We start from the raw sequence: 18,158 nt of genomic DNA on the forward strand, positions 1-18,158 counted from the left end.
AGCAGAGAACCAGTGCAGGTCAGAGGAACTGTATGCCATGGAAATCTGCAATACGTCTGCTTCTGTGGCACGCTGCCACAATAGCACCATCTGTTGCTACTCTGCGAGGTCTTAGGGCTTGTCTACACTTACCAAAGGAGCCACGCTGTGGCGATCGATGCATCAGTGGTCAATTTAGCAGGTCTAGTGAAGACCTGCTAAATCGACCTCCAATCGCTCTCCCGTGGATTCCTGTACTCCACCTGATGAGAAGAGTCGACTTCACATAGTGTGGAACCTGCAGTAAGTAGATCTAAGCTATGCTGATTTGAGTTGCTTAGATCGACTTTTCCCTTTAGTGTAGGCAAGGCCCTAGTCTACACCCAGGTAGGAAGAGTTGCTGTAATCTTGCCTGTGTGTGACAAACCCATGAACTGCATCCAGATAACTGTCTAAGGGAAACAGAGGGAGCCTTCTTACCAGTTAGATATAGATGGCGGTTTTGGACAGCGTATTATCAGGGTACAGCATGAGCTAAGGACCTGAGATATTTTCACTGATAGAGATCTAATACCCTGGGGTTAGTTTCTAGCGTAATCCAGTTCAGCACCTTTGCTATCTATCAGTCTTTGTTGTCGTCTTACATGCTCCTGAGACAGAAACACATGTACAGGCAACCAAGCCCTGCAATTAAGCACTGGCAGCACCGAGGGTGCTGGGCTAGGAGGCACCTGATGAGCCTAGCTACCCAGGGAAAGGAAACACAAGATGCTCCTTTCTCACCTGACTCTTCTGTCCCATTGACCTCCTCATTCTTCATCTCCTGTTGCTCAAGCTCAGCATCCCCATTCTCCTCTGGGGTTTTCTTTGGCCGTTGGCGAGCTTTGGCTGCCTCTTTCTTCTTGGCTGCCTTCTTCTTGGCCAGGTCAGAGGGCATGGTTACAGGTCACCGCTCTAGTACAGTTGCAAAAGCAAGAGGAGGAAGAACCCCATTAGAGAGAAGCCAAGGCCTGGCACAGACCCCGGGCTGGGTCCCTTTCCTGGGACTCCCATCCCAATTGACACCCCCTTCACTCTGGCCTAGTCGCAGCTTCCTGGATTACGGGTCCTCCCACCTCAGGGCTCAGAGCGAGGCCATCACCCCCTACTCCTCCGAGGTGACGCGCAGCCCCCCGACAAGGGCCAGGGCCCCCAACCGGCGCGGCCGCTCGGCTCCTCACAGCCCGGGACGTGGCCGGCAGACGGCGGGCTGCGAGGGCGCCGCGGCCGCTGGGAAGGGCCCGAGCCCGAGCCCGGCTGCTGGCCGGGCGGAGCGGAGCGGCGCGGCGCGGCGGTGAGGGGCGCCCTGTTGTCCCAGATCTCGCAGAGCAGCGGCCGGGAGGCGCCGGGCCGCCGCTGACCCCCAGCTCCGCCAGGCGGCGGCCGCGCCTCAGCTCGCCCGGAGGCAGCGGCCGGATGCCGGTAAGGCCCAATCAACCTCCCCCCGGCGCCGCGCGCCTCACCAGCCGCCCGGCTCCTCCGCGCTTTTCCGTCTGTCGCAACAGAACAGCTGCCACCGCGTGCGCACGCTCCGCCCCCTCCGGCCCTGCCGCCAATCGCCACGTGAAACGTCACATCTCGCCGGGGCCTCACGGCACTCTGGGAAATAGAGTCAGAAGAGACTGGCCCAGACGGGCCTCCGATTCCCAGCATGCACCGCGCCGAGCCCCAGGGCCCTTGGGAAATGGAGTATCTGGCCGCGCGGCTTCTCCCCAATAGACAGCCCAGCATCCGCACCCCCGGCACCTCCGGGCTTCGTAGCTCAGAGCCCGGCGCCTCCGGGCCTGGCAGGGCTGAGCCCCGCGCCTCCGGGCTTGCCGTGTCAGTTTTGAAAATAAAAAAAATTCTTGAGCGCTGGCACTTGTTTCATTAGTAATTAAGCACTGGTTCCTCCCCCTGGAAAAGTGTCTCATGAACGTAAAACTGATCATTCCTGAATGGTGGTGGGTGTCAGGGCAATGCCTTGGGAAAGGGGAAACACGAACCCAAAATTGGGTCACACCCCATGGGGGGGGGTAACACATGCCCAGGATGGGGTCATATGGGACAGCAGATTGATCCCTCTTGGGTCAGGTACAAGTCTGTATTTGCTTCTTGTCATTGCTTTATTATGATTATTTCCATTAGCTTAGTGCCTACCAGCCCTAGTTATGGACCCAGACCCCCACAGTGCCAGGTGCTGTACATCCGTAAAACAAAAGGCAGTTCCTGCCCCCAAAAGGCTTACAGTAAAAACTTGGAGATGGAACTAGTGTCTTTCCTTGGAGAGGAGGGAGATAGCATCGGGGAGGAAGAAACGGGCCGGCAAATTGTGATGGGGCATTTTCCTGCTGAGTGTAGATGTGTCAAGATCCCATTCCCATAATACTCTTCCTTGTCTTTTGTGAGACTTCAGGGGGGCTCTCTCAATCTGCAGGGCAGCCTCAGCTGCTCGCAATAGCAGCCCCCCCACCCCCGACTCCTGTACTAGGCATGATGGCCTGGAACATACAAACTGACGGGATCAGCCCAGGGGTCCATCTCATGCCGACGCTGCCAGCCCGGACAGTCTCGGGAGCGGCAGAGCCAGGGGCCCCTGCAGGAGGCCGCGATGGGCGCTATTGCTCCGGGACGGTCCCGGGGGAGAAGCCCCCTAAACCTCAGAGATCGGCCCATGGGGCGGGAGCCGCCCCGCCCGCCCCGCTGCGCTGTCACTGGGGCTGTTCTCATGGCCGATCCTCGCCCCGGGTTCGGCTGTCCCAAGGGCGCTGCCTGGGCACGGGGCGGTAGGACCCGGGCGCGGGCTGCGCTGCGGCCGGGCACGAGCCGGCCCCAGCGCAGGGCTGCACGAGTGGGCGGGGCACTGCAGCCGCAGGATCCGGAGGGCGATGGGGCGTGGCTACAAAGCCTGGGGAGGGAGCGGCGGCTGTGGGGATGAGACGTGCGCATGCGCACCGAACCATAGAGCGCGGAGGAGTGGACAGGGTTCGGCGTGCAGAGGGGCAAGCGAGAGACCATAGAGCGAGGAAGAGGAAGGCGCCGGGGGCGGAGAGGGGCTGGCATGAGGCGGCTGAGCTGGCAGCTGTCGGAGCGCTGGCCGGACACGAGCAATGCCAGCCTGACCCAGCCCCCAGGGCTGCCGCCGCCTGGCCGACACGGCGCCCGTGTGAGGCGAGTCCGGCAGGGAGCGGCGCCGGGCCTGGGCTCCTGCGCGGAGAGCGTCTGACCGGTACCGGCGAGCGGCCCAGCGGGGCAAGTCCTACGCGGGCGGGAGGCCAGGCGCTGGGCCGGGGCCAGGCGCTGGGCTGGGGCCACGCAGAGCGTTCCCGAGCCCCTCGCTTCCCATCCTTCGCCGGAGCAGGGCGGCCCCGTCGTGTCCGTGAGACTGGGCCTCCTCCAGCCCCCCTCCCTCGGGGCAGAACCGGGAGCGTTTCTCTAGGGCCAGGGCTGCATATCGCCCAGGCCTCAGCAGGACCCAGTTCCTCCTCACACGGCGTCTTGCCGAGGGGGTTCAGCCCTGCCTGGGAGGGGCGCTAGGGGGAAAAAAGGAGAACGCTTTCTCCGGGCCCTAGTCCATCTTTTGCCTCTCTGATGAAGCTACTAGCTAAGGCCTGGGTGCTGATGCTCGTTATGTTGAACACATTTGTTCAATAAGAGTTGCACTGGAATATAGGCTTTAGGGGTAGAAAGCCCAATATCCTCACCCAGCCAGTCCCCCGAGCCTGGGGCTGCACTGGAACTTGTACCTTAAGGGGAAAATCCCCTGTAGCCCATGTCCCTCCACTACCTCTGCTAAGGTCCTCCTCTTTTCCTACTGCAGGAAGTACTGGCCAATCTCCCTGGCATTGTCTCAGAAGTGGAGCCTCTGACCTCTCTTCTAGCAGGGGGTGAATGGTAATCAAAGCCCTGGCTGGGATGATTTAGCTGGGAATTGGTCCTGCTTTGAGCAGGGGGTTGGACTAGATGACCTCTTGAGGTCCCTTCCAACTCTGATATTCTATGATTCTATGGAGTTCAGGGTATCCTAACCTTAATCTGAGTCTGCACAGTTGTCACTGAGGCAGATTCAATCCTGCAGTTCTGGCTGTTCAGTTTCCCTCTCTTTAGGTAGCCTGGATGGGACCATCAAAAGTGCAGCAGCTGGGAACCAAGAAACAAGCAGGTGGGACAGGGTCTTGTGCTGTTAGCCTGAGTCATCACTGAGATACTGTCCATCAGCTGCAAAGGGTCAGTGTTTCATGTTGCCAGATGTTATTCCAGGGGACCTGAGCATTGGTTTCTTTCTCCCTCTGCTCTTAAGGCTACTGTACTTGGAAGTTCAGGAAACTTTCTGATTCCATCCCATGTGAGAAGTGTTTGTATCTTGAAGTCCCTGGAGTTGACTGGATTCACAGATCTCAGGGCTGGAGCCCTCTTTGCCTCACCTGTCAAGGAGCTGGGAATAACTCGCCACATCTCCAGGCATGGACGCTACCTGGGGCTCATTTAATTCTCTTTTCAACATGAGCCATATTGCCAAATTCTCTGAACTTTATGGTTTATCTCTGACATTGTTACACACCCATGACTGGGCTAGATCTGTGGCCTACTACTGCCTTTAAGTGGGAAATCGTGCCTCTCATGCTCCTGGATCACTGTTTTCTAGCTCTCTCAGGTTCTGGTGCATTTCTAGGTCTCCCTTTGTTCAGATTTTTTGTGATTCTGGATACTTCCTTGTTGAAGATTCTGCATATTGTTTCATGATAGCTCTGCCATGCGTCTGGCTACTCTCCTTGCCTTCCTGCGGCCTGCTCTGCCACTCATCCTGGGCCTCTCCTTGGGATGCAGTCTAAGTCTGCTGCGTGTCTCCTGGATCCAGAGTGATGGGGAGGATAGTTGCATGGACACAGGGGTAAATAATGGGCTGTTTGCTGGGAAAATGCAGCAGGACTCCGTTGCTGGAGGAAGGTCAAGCCAGAATGATGAGGACTTCAAACCCAGGATTGTTCCCTACTACCGAGACCCCAACAAGCCTTACAAGAAAGTGCTCAGGTAAGAAACGGTCCTTTTGAGCAAGTCATCGTGAGGTGAAGGTGACCGCCTATGTCTAACATGTGGGTCCCATCAGCTCTTGCAGTCTGACCCTGGTTAGCCCCTGTTAGTTGGTTGAAACTATAATTAAATATGGTATAATATTTACTGGAAGATTATGATGTGACAGGGTATAACCAGCACAGTTTCTCCAAAAGAAAATTGTCTCCCACTAGTATATTAGAATTCTTTGAACATGGAAAAATAGCAGATAAAGAGAAGCGGTTGACAACTTATTTGAACTTTCAAAATGGCTTTGATAAGATGTCTCTCAAAATGCTACTAAATAAATTAAATAGTCCAGGGGTGAGAGGCAAAGCCTTCTCATGGATCAAACACTGGCTAGGAGAAAGAAAACAAAGGAGAAGGAATAAGTAGTCAATATTCACCATGATAGAAAGCGAATAGCCAGGGCCTCAAGGTTCCATCCTAGGATCTATATTGTTTAATATATTTATTAATGTTCTGGAAAGGAGGGTTTGTAGAAGAGTGCATTCGCGGCAGGCATGCCCTCTCATCAGTGGATGTGGCATAGCAGGCACATTCCCTGATTGGTGGCCCCTATTTATAACTGCTCTGTCCCGCAGTTTCTGTCTTCCCGTAACTCAGCTCTGGCCAGGTCATTATTTAGTGCCACACCTTTCAGGGTAGCAAAAAGTCAAAAAAATAAAATGTCTAATTGCTCCATTTAGTCCAGGGATCGGCAACCTTTGGCATGCAGCCCATCGGGGAAAACCACTGGCGGGCCGGGATGGTTTGTTTATCTGCAGGCGGCCAGCACATCCCTCAACCCATGCTGCTTCCCGCCGCCCCCATTGGCCTGGAACAGCGAACTGCAGCCAGTGGGAGCTGCGATCAGCCGAAACTGCGGACGCTGCTGGTAAACAAAGTGGCCCGGCCCGCCAGTGGATTTCCCTGATGGGCCGTGTGCCAAAGGTTGCCAATCCCTGATCTAGTCTGTTGCATTTGGTCCTGGTCCCAGTGGTTCATATGCCCTTTCCTCATGACTTCCAGTCATCTATTCCCTTCTTAGAGGCTTCACCAATGGTTGTAGGGGAATCCAGGCCTGCTTCTACAATGGGTTCCAGCAGGCAAGTCAAGGTTCAATCCCTCAAACTTCTTGCTGCCATTTCCCTGGACTGTTTCATACTAAGCCTGTAAGGAGGCCTGTCCCACAACCTTTGTGAGTTCACCCTTCTTGGAGGGCTAGGACCCTCAGCACTCCCTCCTGGAATCCCCCAATAAATGCCAAAGTAAAAGTGTAAGCTTAAACCCTCTTCTACCCTCCTTAGGCTTGATCTTTTATTCCTCTCTTAGTCGTCAATTGAATGTCTGCTAGGGCTGTTTCCATTCCCTAATCCCGGGGAGCACCTGCAGAGTTCCTACCTCTTTCCCTGCAGCCCCCTTCATCTTCTTATGCTTTATAGTGAAGCGGACTCATCTACTGAGTATAACCATCACCTACTATATTCCCCATACATCCATGCCACTACACTCTTACCTTGCTGAGTATCCTTAAAAAATGTAGTGGAGCTTTTTTAATGTTGCCTCACTTTCCTGAAACACTCACTAAGCCCCTCATACTAAATTCAGCTGTCACCCCTTCTGCCACAGACTTCCTCTGTTTATACTGACCCCAGTTCCTCTCCCAGTTAGGATACATCAGTTGTCGTGACTGGCCCACCCTGCAGGTGTGGCCAGGCACTTTTTAATTGAGCTCCCAAGCTCCAGTTTTAACCCTTTTCATTACAGTGTTGGGTAGACACCCCACCATAGGGATGAGCAGTAAGGTACCAAAATTTGCAGATGACATCGTTATTTTTATTAGTCACTTTTGAGCAAGTCATTGTGAGGTGAAGTTGACCGCCTATGTCTAACATGTGGGTCCCATCAGCTCTTACGGGCTAAACAGGGTCAGACTGGGCTAGTTGGTTGAAACTATAATTAAATATAGTATAATAAAATGGCTGGAAGATTATGATGTGACAGTGTATAGCCAGCACAATTTCTCCAAAGGAAAATTGTCTTTTCAGAGCAGACCATGAAAAACTTCAGAGAGCCTGTATCAAGCTAGATGAATGGGCAACATAATGGCAAATTGAATTCAATGTTGCTAACTGCAAAGCACTACACTTTGGAGGGGAAAAAATAATCTACTCATAACTTACACAGTTCAAAATCAATTCAGGAAAGTAACCTGGTGTCATTACAGAGATGGAGATCTCTGCTCAGTCTGCAGGTGCAGTCACAAAAAGCAAACAAGATGTTCAGTTACATCAGGAATGGAATGGAGAATAGTAAAAAATTAATGCATTTCTATAAATCAATGACATGGCCTCATCTGGGTACTGTGTGCAGCACATTATAGAATAGAGGGGGTTCAGAGAAGGAAGACCAGAATGATTAGGTGATAGGGGGAGGGGGCAGAATCTTCTCTTATGAAATGGCTGAAAAGTTGGGACTGTTACCTCATAAAGGAGACAAGTGGGGACATGATTAAAGTATATAAAATAATGAGGGGTCTAAAGCAAGATCAGCAACTTCTGTTCTCCCTGTCTCAAAACACAAGAAAAAAGGGGACATTAAATTAAAAGGTGGGAAATTCCAAACTAATCAAAGGAAATGCTTTTCACTCAATGCCACAGGATGTCAATGAGGCCAAACTTCTTATAGTGCTAACATAAATTTTGGAAGAACTATTTAACCTCATGCTTCAGGGTTTAAACCAGTCAAACTACTAGTGATTAAAAGGCTACTTGCAGCTTCCTCTGAAACCTGTGGTGCTGGCCATCATCAGAGACAGGATAGTGGACCAGATGGACCTCGGGTCTGATCCAGTCTGGCAATTTCTATGTTCCTAGTACTTGAATAGGAAACAGAGGCTGCAGGGAGCGGGCGGGGGTTGGTAGTGAGTGCACTCTCCATTTAGTGAGTGCTGATCCCAATGCTATCATGTGGCACTAAGGGGTGCTGTACTGCTGGGTGGGTAGATCTCTTGGGGTCAGTTTCCCCTCTAAGTCAGTGCTGCCAGACTGATATCTTTCAGGTATGATATAAAAGCAAGATCTTGATCATTTGTGGTCATTAAAGATCCTGTGGCACTTTTTCAGGAATCAAGATGTGATCGCCAGGGTATCCAAGGATCTCTCATATATTTACATTTTGCCCCCTTGAACCCCCCCCCCCCCCCCCTACAATTTCTATTGACTGCAATAGTTAGCTTCACTTCTTGCCCTAAACTGTTGTTCAGCATTGCTGTGTGGCTGTTAAACCACTGCTACATCCCAGCCCAGAGGGGGCAGTCTTTCATTAGTGGGTGATGCCATCTCTCTGTATAGCTGGATACAAGCGTTAGGATGCTAACTAGCCTTGGTTTCCGTGAAGTAGGAAGGTGCCTTAAAAATGTGAGATCGTTAGTAATGTGTCCAGCTGAGCCCTAAGTCAGAGCTTTTAAAGGAATCGGATTACTTGAAACATCAATTGTGGGTATGGGTGCCCCCTCTGCCTCTGATGCGAGTATAGGGATAGATCTGTTTCATTCCCTTCTCCCAGCTGCTTGTGTTGTAACCATGGCTTTTCCCTGCAGGACTCGCTATATCCAGACAGAGCTGGGCTTCCATGAACGGCTCTTTGTGGCTGTGCTCACCTCCAAGGCAACCATGAACACACTGGCTGTAGCAGTGAACAAGACAGTGGCCCATCACTTCCCACACCTGCTGTACTTTACAGGGTTGCGTAGCGCCAAGGTGCCTCATGGTATGGCGCTGGTGTCACATGGGGACGAACGCCCAGTCTGGCTGATGTATGAGACCATGCGCTACATCCATCAGCACTTTGGGGGTGACTATGACTGGTTCTATGTCATGCAGGATGACACCTATGCCCAGGCTGAGCAGATCAAGACCCTGGTGACGCACCTAAGCATTAATCAGGATGTTTACCTGGGACGGGCTGAGGAGTTCATTGGGGGGGATGAACAGGCCCGCTACTGCCATGGTGGCTTTGGCTACTTGGTTTCCCGGAGCCTGCTGCTCAAGTTGCATCGGCATCTGGACAGCTGCCGTAATGAGATTCTCAGTGTGCGCCCGGATGAGTGGCTGGGACGCTGCATCATCGACTTCCTGGGCATCAGCTGCGTCTCCCAGCACCAGGTATTGTCCTTCCAGGGGCTAGGGCACAGCCTCAACCCAATAGACTCCACACCCTCACATGCCTGTGCCATAGGGCAAAGGGGTGAGTGCCTCCAAATCTATACTGTGAAGTACTGGGCAGAAAGGAGGTGTGGGGTAGCAGCATGGGACAAGAGACCAGTCTTCACCCTCAGCACTTGGGAGGTGGAGCTAGACTGACATTTGAGAGAACAGATTTAGTCAGATTTCATCTATTTCACAATTTTTCAAGGAAGTGGGAGGCAGCCTAGGATAGAAAGAACAAGGAGATCTGGATTCTCCTCTGATATATGAAGTGAGGAGTGGAGGGTGAAACCCACTCCCATGCCCAAGTGTTTGTCTCTCTGGGTCTCACCACCCTCGGAATGAGTGGGTGGGGGAGGGAGGACCCAGTGTGAGTGTCAGGGTTCCTAACTCGTCTCATCCATTTCAGGGCCAGCATTACCGCTCCTATGAACTGGCCAAAAATGCAGACCTAGAGAAGGAGGAGGGTGAGGACTTCCAGGCAGCACTCACTGTGCACCCTGTCTCTGAGGGGACCCTCATGTACCGATTGCACAAGCATTTCAGCAGGATCCAGCTGGACAGAGCCTACCAGGAGATCCAGCAGCTCCAGGTATCTGAGTGGGGGAATACCGACAGGGAACCTGAGGCAGAGATGGAGTGTGAGGTCAGACAGGATCTCTTTTTTTTTTTTTTTTTTTTTTTTTTCCCCAGGATTTGTGGGGGAACAGAGAATCTCTGACAGCTAGGCAGTGGCAGATTCCTCTATGGAAATACCACACCCTCCTCATGCAGGGGCTATCAGAATCACTACTGTCCTGCACCACCAAGGATTCAGGAAGCTCTAGATAGGGAGGTGGGATCAGGCCATTTGCCCCTCTGGGGTGGAGAGGGGGGCAGGAAGCGGGACCAGACCACTTGCCTCTCTAGGAGAAGAGCATCTTCAGACACTGACTCACCAACCTAGTGAGGAAGGCTTTAAATTAGATTCAAAGGGGACAGTTGACAAAAGCCCACAAGCAGGTATTAAAAAAAAAAAAAAAAAAAAAGGTGACCTTAGAAGAGGGCTAGATGTTGGGAGCGGGGGATGAAAATTACAATAGGGTCATAGGAACAACAAGAGGGAAAACAGTGAAGGAATCTGCTCAACATTATAGATGTCTATACACAAAAGCAAGGAGTATGGAGAGTAAACAGGAAGAACTGGATGTAATAGTACACTAGCTAAATCATGACTTAATTGGCATCAGACTTGGTGGGATAAATCTCATGCCTGGAATATTGGTATAGAGGGTATAGCTTGTTCAGGATGGAAAGATAGGGAGAAAGGGAGGAAATGTTGCATTACACATCGAGAATACATACACTTGTTCTGAGTCCACAAGGAGATAAGAGGCAGATAAGTTGAAAGCGACTGGGTGAAGATAAAAGGGAAACAAAACAGGGGCAATGTCATGGTAGGATTTGAGTTAGAAAAATCAAATGGAAGAGTACAAAATGGGGAATAACTGACTAGGTGGTAGGATTGCTGAAAAGTATCTGGGGATTATAGTGGATTATAAATTCAATATGAGCCAATAATGGGATGCAGTTGTGAAAAGGCTAATATTCTGGGATGTAGTAATAGGAGTGACATGTGTAACACATGGGAGATATTTGTCCCACTCTACTTGGCACTGGTGAGGCCTCGCCTGGAGTACTGTGCCCAGTGTTGGGTGACACACTTTAGGAAAGATGTGAACAAATTAGAGTTCAGAGAAGAGCAATAAAAAGGATAAAATATTTAGAAAACCTGAGGAAAGATTAAACTGGGCATGTTTACTCTTGAGAAAAGAAGACTGGGGGTGGGAGGGACCTGATGATACCCTTCAAATATGTTAAGGGTTGTTATAAAGAGCATGGGGATCAATTGTTCTCCATGTCCACTGAAGGTAGGACAAGAAGTAATGGGCTTAATATCTGCAGCAAGGGAGATTTAGGTTAGATATTAGAAAAAGCTTTCTGATTATAAGGGTAGTTGAGCTCTGGAACAGGCTTCCAAGGAAGGTGGTGGAATCCCTGTCATTGGACGTATTTAAGAACAAGTTGGACAAACGCCTGTCAGGGATTGTCTAGGGGTATACTTCGTCCTGCCTCAGTGTGGGGGACTAGACTAGGTGACTTCTCAAGGTCCTTTCCAGCCCTATACCTATGATCCTATAAATAGGAGTGTACTTTCTTCACAGATGCAGATCAGGAACCTGACATCGCTGACACCAGCCCGCGAGGATAGGCTGACGTGGCCCATAGGCATCAATGCTCCCTTTGTCCCCAAATCCCGCTTCGAGGTGATCAGCTGGGACTACTTCACAGAGCAGCACCTCTTCTCCTGCCCCGATGGCTCCCCCAAATGTGAGCTGGCTGGAGCCAGCAAGGCCGATGTTAGTGACATCATCGAGGCAGCGCTACAGCAGCTCAACAGCCGCTACCAGCCTCAACTTCGTTTCTACAAGCAACAATTGCTGAATGGCTACCGGCGCTTTGACCCCACACGGGGCATGGAGTACGTGCTGGACCTCTTGCTGGAGGCTGTAACCCAGAAGGGCCACAGCCATGTTCTGGCTAAGCGGGTGAGTCTAGTGCGACCCCTCAGCAAGGTGGAGATCATCCCCATGCCCTATGTGACAGAGGCTACACGCGTGCAGCTGGTGCTGCCCCTGACCGTGCAGGAGCTGGACTTTGTCAGCAACTTCCTAGACATGTTTGCCATGAATACGCTGGATACACATGACAACGCCCTGCTAACCCTGCTCTTCATCTACCAGCCTTATGATGCTCAGCGGGTCAGCCAGCTGGATGTCTTTGCTGGGGTCAAAGCTATGGTGGGAGAGCTTGAAAAACGCTATGCAGAGGTGAAAATCCCCTGGATCAGCGTCAAAACCGAGGTGCCATCCCAGGTGAAGCTCATGGACATAGTGTCGAAGAAGCATCCTGTGGACACCCTCTTCTTCTTGGCCAGCGTTTGGACAGAGGTTAACACGGAGTTCCTGAATCGCTGCCGCATGAACACCATCAGCAACTGGCAGGTCTTCTTTCCAATGCACTTCCAGGAGTTCAACCCAGTGCTGATGTACCATGGCGAGCAGGCCGCCTCCTCCAGCACCGACTTCCTGAGGGATGGGCACTTTGACCGTCATGCCTTTGCTGAGGCTTGCTTCTACAACTCTGACTACATGGCAGCACGCACCAAGCTGGCAGCTGACATTTTGGACCGGGATGAAGTGCTGGAGAGCATGGAAGTATTTGATGTCTTCCTTCGCTACTCCGGCCTGCACCTGTTCCGGGCTGTGGAGCCAGGGCTGGTGCAGAAATATATGCTGAGGAGCTGTAACCCCCGGCTGAGTGAGGAACTGTATCACCGCTGTGTGCTCAGTAACCTGGAAGGGCTCTCCTCCCGCTCGCACCTGGCCATGGCCCTCTTTGAGCAGGAACAGGCCAACAGCACCTGAAGGACCAGAAGCTGCCAGTGGTTCCCCAGCACCTTAATACTTGCACCTTCCACCCTCCTTCCCAGCCCCAGTCCTGCCTTGGGAAAAATGGGTGCGTGAGGCCAAGGGGCGGGCAGGGCAATTGGAAAATTTGGTTTAATAGGAAAAGTGATTAAAGTTTTTCCCATGCAAATTAACTTTGTTGCTCACAAATTATCACAAGTCTCTTCTCATTCACAACTATGGTACAAGTATCAGAGGGGTAGCCGTGTTAGTCTGAATCTGTAAAAAGCAACAGAGGGTCCTGTGGCACCTTTGAGACTAACAGAAGTACTGGGAGCATAAGCTTTCGTGGGTCAGAACATCACTTTTTCAGATGCAACTATGGTACAGTGACACTCCCACAGAGTGGGTTGTGGGCATGAGGGGGATGGAACTCTAAGATTACGGCCAGTCTATACTTAGCCACATAAAGCTCACCCAAAGCGCTGTACCACGGGAGTAAATAAGAGACCTGAATCAGAATAAGAATGCCTTGACTGCATATTAATGTATGCACTGTCCCCATTCTCTCTGACACACATGGATTCCCTGATGTGTTCACTGCTGCAATTATACAAACACCTCTTGAACCCTGGCTTGTTAGTGCTTGTTAGTGTAGTGTTTTCCTTTTGGGATTCCTGTTCTTTCACTCTATTAAGATGCAGCTTTCCTAGGCCAATGCTGAACGTTCACTTTAGAGCCCAGAGGGGGAAAAAAATTGCAAGGTGCCCTCACCATAGGGTGACCCTGTACTAAATCTGAATGTCAACTAATTTAAATGCAGTGTATTTGTAGCTGTCAGTCCCAGGATAGTAGAGAGACAAGGTGGGTGAGGTAATATCTTTTATTGGACCAACTTCTGGGGGTGAGGAAGACAAACTTTTGAGCCAAACAGAGCTCTTTGTCAGGTGAAGAGGAACTCCGTGTGGCTCGAAAGTTTGTTTCTCACCAACAGAAGTTGGTCCAGTAAAAGATATTACCTCACCCAACTAAGTAAAATATCTTACCGAAGTAATGGACCCAGTGAGGTTGAGCAAACACTTGCCTAGTCCCATTCAGATGTGTGTTTGTCAGCAGCCGGACATGGCTGGTGAACACGCATGGAAGGGGACATAGGGGAGTACAGGCATATAGAGTGTAATGACTTCGGGACAGTGGGAGCCTGATCAAAGGTATATGGACAAGGGGCTAGAATATGAGTCTTACAGCGATTCAGTCTTTTAGAAGGCTGCATGGCTGCCCTCCACCCCCCTGCAGCCCAATTCAGGCTGCATAAAGTGATGCATTTAGCTGTTTTCTGCTGCTTCTCTTCTGTCTTATCTAGATTATTATACTGTGCTTTTTACTATGGTGTCTAATGCCTTCTCTCTGAAGCTTCATAGGGTGGGGCAGTTTTTCAGATGTACACAAGGGTAGCCCAAGAGGGATTGAAGTGGTATCTGGCTGCTTCTCCTGCTCTCTGCCCCTTCTCAAGTTGGAAAGAAACTTTCCCTGGGCCTTTTCCTGAGATGAGGGGGGTATGCACTTGCCACTCTGCTCCTTCTCTATAGCTGTTGAGAGCAAGCCCCCATCACTCATCCAATGGTGGTTATAGATGGTAACTCCTCATCCACTGTAAAGGGGATGCCCATCTGGTGACATCAGATGCCCAGCTGCTGAGACTGTCAGCTTATACTGGGGCTTATGTGAGCTTCACAATACCCATGGAGACCTCTTAGAACAGCAGTTCTCAAACTTTTGTACTGGTGACCCCTTTCACATAGAAAACCTCGAAGTGCGATCCTCATAAATTAAAAACACTTTTTGTATATTTAACACCATTATAAATGCTGGAGGAAAAGTGGGGTGTGGGGTGGAGGCTGACAGCTTGTGACCCCCTCCATGTAAGAACCTTGTGACCCACTGAGTGGTCCTGACCCCCAATTTGAGAACCCCATCTTAGAATATTATACCTCAAATGCTACAGACCTTTGATTTGATTGTTAACCTTGCTAATAGCTAGGCTGTTCACTCATCTGGGAAAGGAGAGAGAGACTGACTAGTTCCTCTGCAGGATCATAGCTGCAATGCCTGCTGTGTGCACTGCGCTCATGACACGGCACTACAGGGGTAGGGTTACCCTATGGTGAAGGCAGCTGGCAATTCTTTTTCCTCTCTGGGCTCTAAAGTGAACATTCTGAACTGGTTTCAGAGTAACAGCCATGTTAGTCTGTATCCGCAAAAAGAACAGGAGTACTTGTGGCACCTTAGACACTAACAAATTTATTAGAGCATAAGCTTTCGTAGGCTACAGCATCCGAAGAAGTGGGATGTAGCCCACGAAAGCTTATGCTCTAATAAATGTTAGTCTCTAAGGTGCCACAAGTACTCCTGTTCTTTATTCTGAACTGGGCTGGGGAATAACAAAATATACTGAGCTAGCCAAGCTGGTGTACAGCCACCTACGTTAGTTAGCTGTGTTGCTGCGGGTGTATTTTTTTCACACCCCTGACTAGCATAGCTATGCCAGTATGAGGCACATAAGGCCATGACTACACTACAAACTGGCCGACACAAGTTATGTCATTGTCGTGGAAGTGTGCAGGGCCACTAATCCTGCTGTGCAGGACTGTGACTCTCAGCAATGTGCGGGACACAGTGGATGGATTTGCAGCAATAGGTTTCTCAAACAGCAGTGGGGCAATAGACTGCACACAAACTCCTATTTTCACAATTTAGTCTTAAATCAATTTTCACCTCTATACAATTTCAGACAGAATTATTGGCACTTATAGTGTTTGACCATACATTTATGTCAGACAATAACAGGCAAGACAGAATTGGTAAATGGGCCCAAGTTACCACATTCTGTGGCATTAAGAAGTACTTCCAACTTGCATGATAGTTGTCGCCTTCTCTGATCCCTTGATCTGGTCCTTCAGTCCCATTCTTCAGTTTCTACTCCACTGTATATCCAGTTTGGGCCCAGGTTCACTAAGGTCTTTTATACATTTCTTCTTAATTTTGATCTAATTGGGTTGTAGCATCTCAGTCCTTTGGATTTTAGGTAACCCGTATATTATGCATGCTCAAGCTTCAGTTACCCAATGACTGATAAAATTTGTGGATGGCAAAAAAATTGGCGGAGTGGTAGATGAGGACAGGACAGTCACACAGAGCGATCTGGATCACTTAGTAAACTGGGTCCATTCAAATAAAATGCAGGCCATACCTACAGAGTGGAGGACTGTTTCCTGGAAAGTAGTGACAGAACAGGATTTAGGGGCCACCGTGGACAAGCAACAGAACAGGAGTTCCCAGTGTGATCCAGTGACAAAAAATGCTAATGCAATCCTTGAATGCATAAACAGGGAGTGATGAGTTGAAGCAAAGAGGTGAGTTTACCTTTGTGTACACTGTTAATGAGATCAATACTAGAATACTCCATACAGTTCTGGTATCCACATTTTTAGAAGGATGTTGAAAAATCAAAGCAGCTGCAGAAAAGAACCACAAACATAATATAAGGGCTGGAGAACATGCCTTATACTGAGACACTTAATGAGCTCAATCTGTTTAGTTTATCAAAAAGACAATTGAGAGGTGACCTGATTACAGTGTTCAAGTACCTCCACAGGGAGGAAAGACTGGGTACTCTAGTAGAGAAAAGCAGAACAAAAAACAGTGTCTTGAAACAAGCCAGATAAGTTCAAATTAGAAACAAGACTTAATTTGTTAGCAGTGAGGGTGATTAACCATTGGAACTTGATCGCATTTATAATGTGCAAACAGAATGAAGTCCAGAAGAGAGAGAGAGAGAGAGAGAGAGAGAGACACACACACACACACACACACACACACCCCTGCCTTTAATAGGACTAAAGAAAATATGAGCCAAACCAGCAGGAAAGAAGAATTTAATCGGAAAAATGTAAATGATTATTTGGAATCATTTAAGAATACTTTACTAGATGCCCAAAAAGCCACAATCAAGGAAAACGGCCATATTGGTTAAAACACTGACCTGGTTTACAGGGGAAGTAAAGGAAACTATAAAATAGATAAATGGAAGAAAGGGAAAGTTGATAGTAATGAATATAAATCAGAAGTTAGGAATTGTAGCGAATTGACAAGGGAATCAAAGGACCCAAGGAGAAATCGATGGCCATCAATGTTAAGGACAATAAGATATATATTAGGAACAAAAATAATCCTATGATATTGGTCCATTACTAGATGGAAATGGTAGAATTATCAATAATAATGCACTAAAGGCTGAAGTGTTCAATAAATATTTCTGTTCTGTATTTGGGGAAGAAAAAGAGGATACAGTCTCATCATATAGTGATAACACTTTTTCCATTCCTCTAGTATCTCTGGAGGATGTTAAACAGCAGCTACTAAAGGCAGACATTTTTATATCAGTAGCTCCAGATAACTTACATCTAAGAATTTTAAAAGAGCTGGCTCAGGAGCTCACAGGACTGGAAGAAAGCTAATGTGCCAATTTTTAAAAAGGGTAAACAGGATGACCTGGATAATTATAGGGCTGAGAAAGGAATAACATGATACAATGGCTGGAAGTTGAAGATAGACAAATTCAGACGGGAAACACTTATTTTTTAACCATGAGAGTAATTAACAATTGGATCAATTTATCAAGGGTCATAGCGGAGTCACCATCACTGACCATTTTTAAATCAAGATTGGATGTTTTTCTAGAAGATATGCTCTAGATATTATTTTGGGGAAGTTCTATGGCTTGTGTTATACAGGGGGTCAGACAAGATGATCACAATGGTCATGTCAGGCTTTAGATTCTTTCCCCCATTAATTACCACCTTCCACTGGGGATCAGAAGAGTCAGCCCACGAGAGTACCACAAGACATGTACACAAATGTCTGGGGTGCAAGCTCATCCGGCAGTGTATCCCAAGCTGCAAAGGAGCTGTCTGTATACCACTTTCAGTCACATAGTTCACTTAATAAGGTTGAGCTGCAGGCTGCCTTCTTGGCTGGACAGAGGATGGGTGACCCCCTCGGTCCCAGACAAATGTTCTCAAGCCTTGGACGGTATACCCACTTATGCTGTGTTTTCTTACAGATACTACACCTCAGATCTTTGAGGTATATCTACACAGCCAGTGGCAGCAAGCCTCCCAGCCCAGGTAGACAGAGTGTAGACAGCAGTTTGAAGTTGTGGCTTGGTCTGGAGTTCAGGCTCTGAAGCCCAGCCTCTTCTCTAGACTTCAGAGCCCAAGCCACAATGTCTTCACACTATTAATTGTGAACCCAAGTCTCTTGACCCAGGATGGAAGGCTTACTACCATAGGCTGTGTAGACATACCCTGAGATCCCACAGTGGGGGTCTACTGGGGTTGGCTGCTCCCTCCAATTTGGGGCATCTACACTGATGCCATTTCCAGGACCC

The 18,158-nt window shown here is 49.4% G+C and overlaps 2 protein-coding genes across 8 annotated transcripts in view; one reads left to right on the top strand and one right to left on the bottom strand.

Annotated features, from left to right (window-relative positions):
• Positions 1-1,769, bottom strand: part of LOC117871965 (ATP-binding cassette sub-family F member 2) — a 34,537-nt gene extending 32,768 nt beyond the window's left edge. The window contains exons 1-2 of the mRNA XM_034759864.1: positions 1,482-1,769; positions 763-933 (exon numbers count right to left, since the gene is read on the bottom strand). Coding sequence (XP_034615755.1) covers positions 763-916 — 154 coding nt within the window. The 5' untranslated portion in view covers positions 917-933; positions 1,482-1,769. The remainder of the gene's footprint in view (positions 1-762; positions 934-1,481) is intronic.
• A 1,222-nt stretch (positions 1,770-2,991) lies between these two features.
• On the top strand, positions 2,992-12,903 carry CHPF2 (chondroitin polymerizing factor 2). 7 transcript variants are annotated; one of them, XM_034759869.1, is made up of 6 exons: positions 2,992-3,226; positions 3,818-4,159; positions 4,298-5,028; positions 8,654-9,218; positions 9,670-9,852; positions 11,465-12,903. In XM_034759869.1, exons 3-6 carry the CDS (start codon positions 4,751-4,753, stop codon positions 12,725-12,727), a joined length of 2,289 nt encoding a protein of 762 aa, XP_034615760.1. In that variant the 5' UTR covers positions 2,992-3,226; positions 3,818-4,159; positions 4,298-4,750; the 3' UTR covers positions 12,728-12,903. The 7 variants fall into 7 exon arrangements, with proteins under 7 accessions (XP_034615760.1, XP_034615759.1, XP_034615762.1 ...); XM_034759868.1 differs by having other exon boundaries at positions 3,818-3,891; positions 4,105-5,028; XM_034759871.1 differs by having other exon boundaries at positions 4,105-4,159.
• The last annotated feature ends 5,255 nt before the right edge of the window (positions 12,904-18,158 follow it).

The sequence above is a fragment of the Trachemys scripta genome, chromosome 2, assembly GCF_013100865.1.
Source record: "Trachemys scripta elegans isolate TJP31775 chromosome 2, CAS_Tse_1.0, whole genome shotgun sequence".
NCBI classification, from domain to species: domain Eukaryota; kingdom Metazoa; phylum Chordata; order Testudines; family Emydidae; genus Trachemys; species Trachemys scripta.

Bases quoted from the DNA above. Each gene is read 5' to 3' on its own strand.
- CHPF2 (XM_034759865.1), top strand. From the start codon at position 4,751: ATGCGTCTGGCTACTCTCCTTGCCTTCCTGCGGCCTGCTCTGCCACTC. The intron at 5,029-8,653 runs GTAAGAAACGGT...TTTTCCCTGCAG, and splicing joins CCTTACAAGAAAGTGCTCAG to GACTCGCTATATCCAGACAG. The intron at 9,219-9,669 runs GTATTGTCCTTC...CATCCATTTCAG, and splicing joins GCTGCGTCTCCCAGCACCAG to GGCCAGCATTACCGCTCCTA.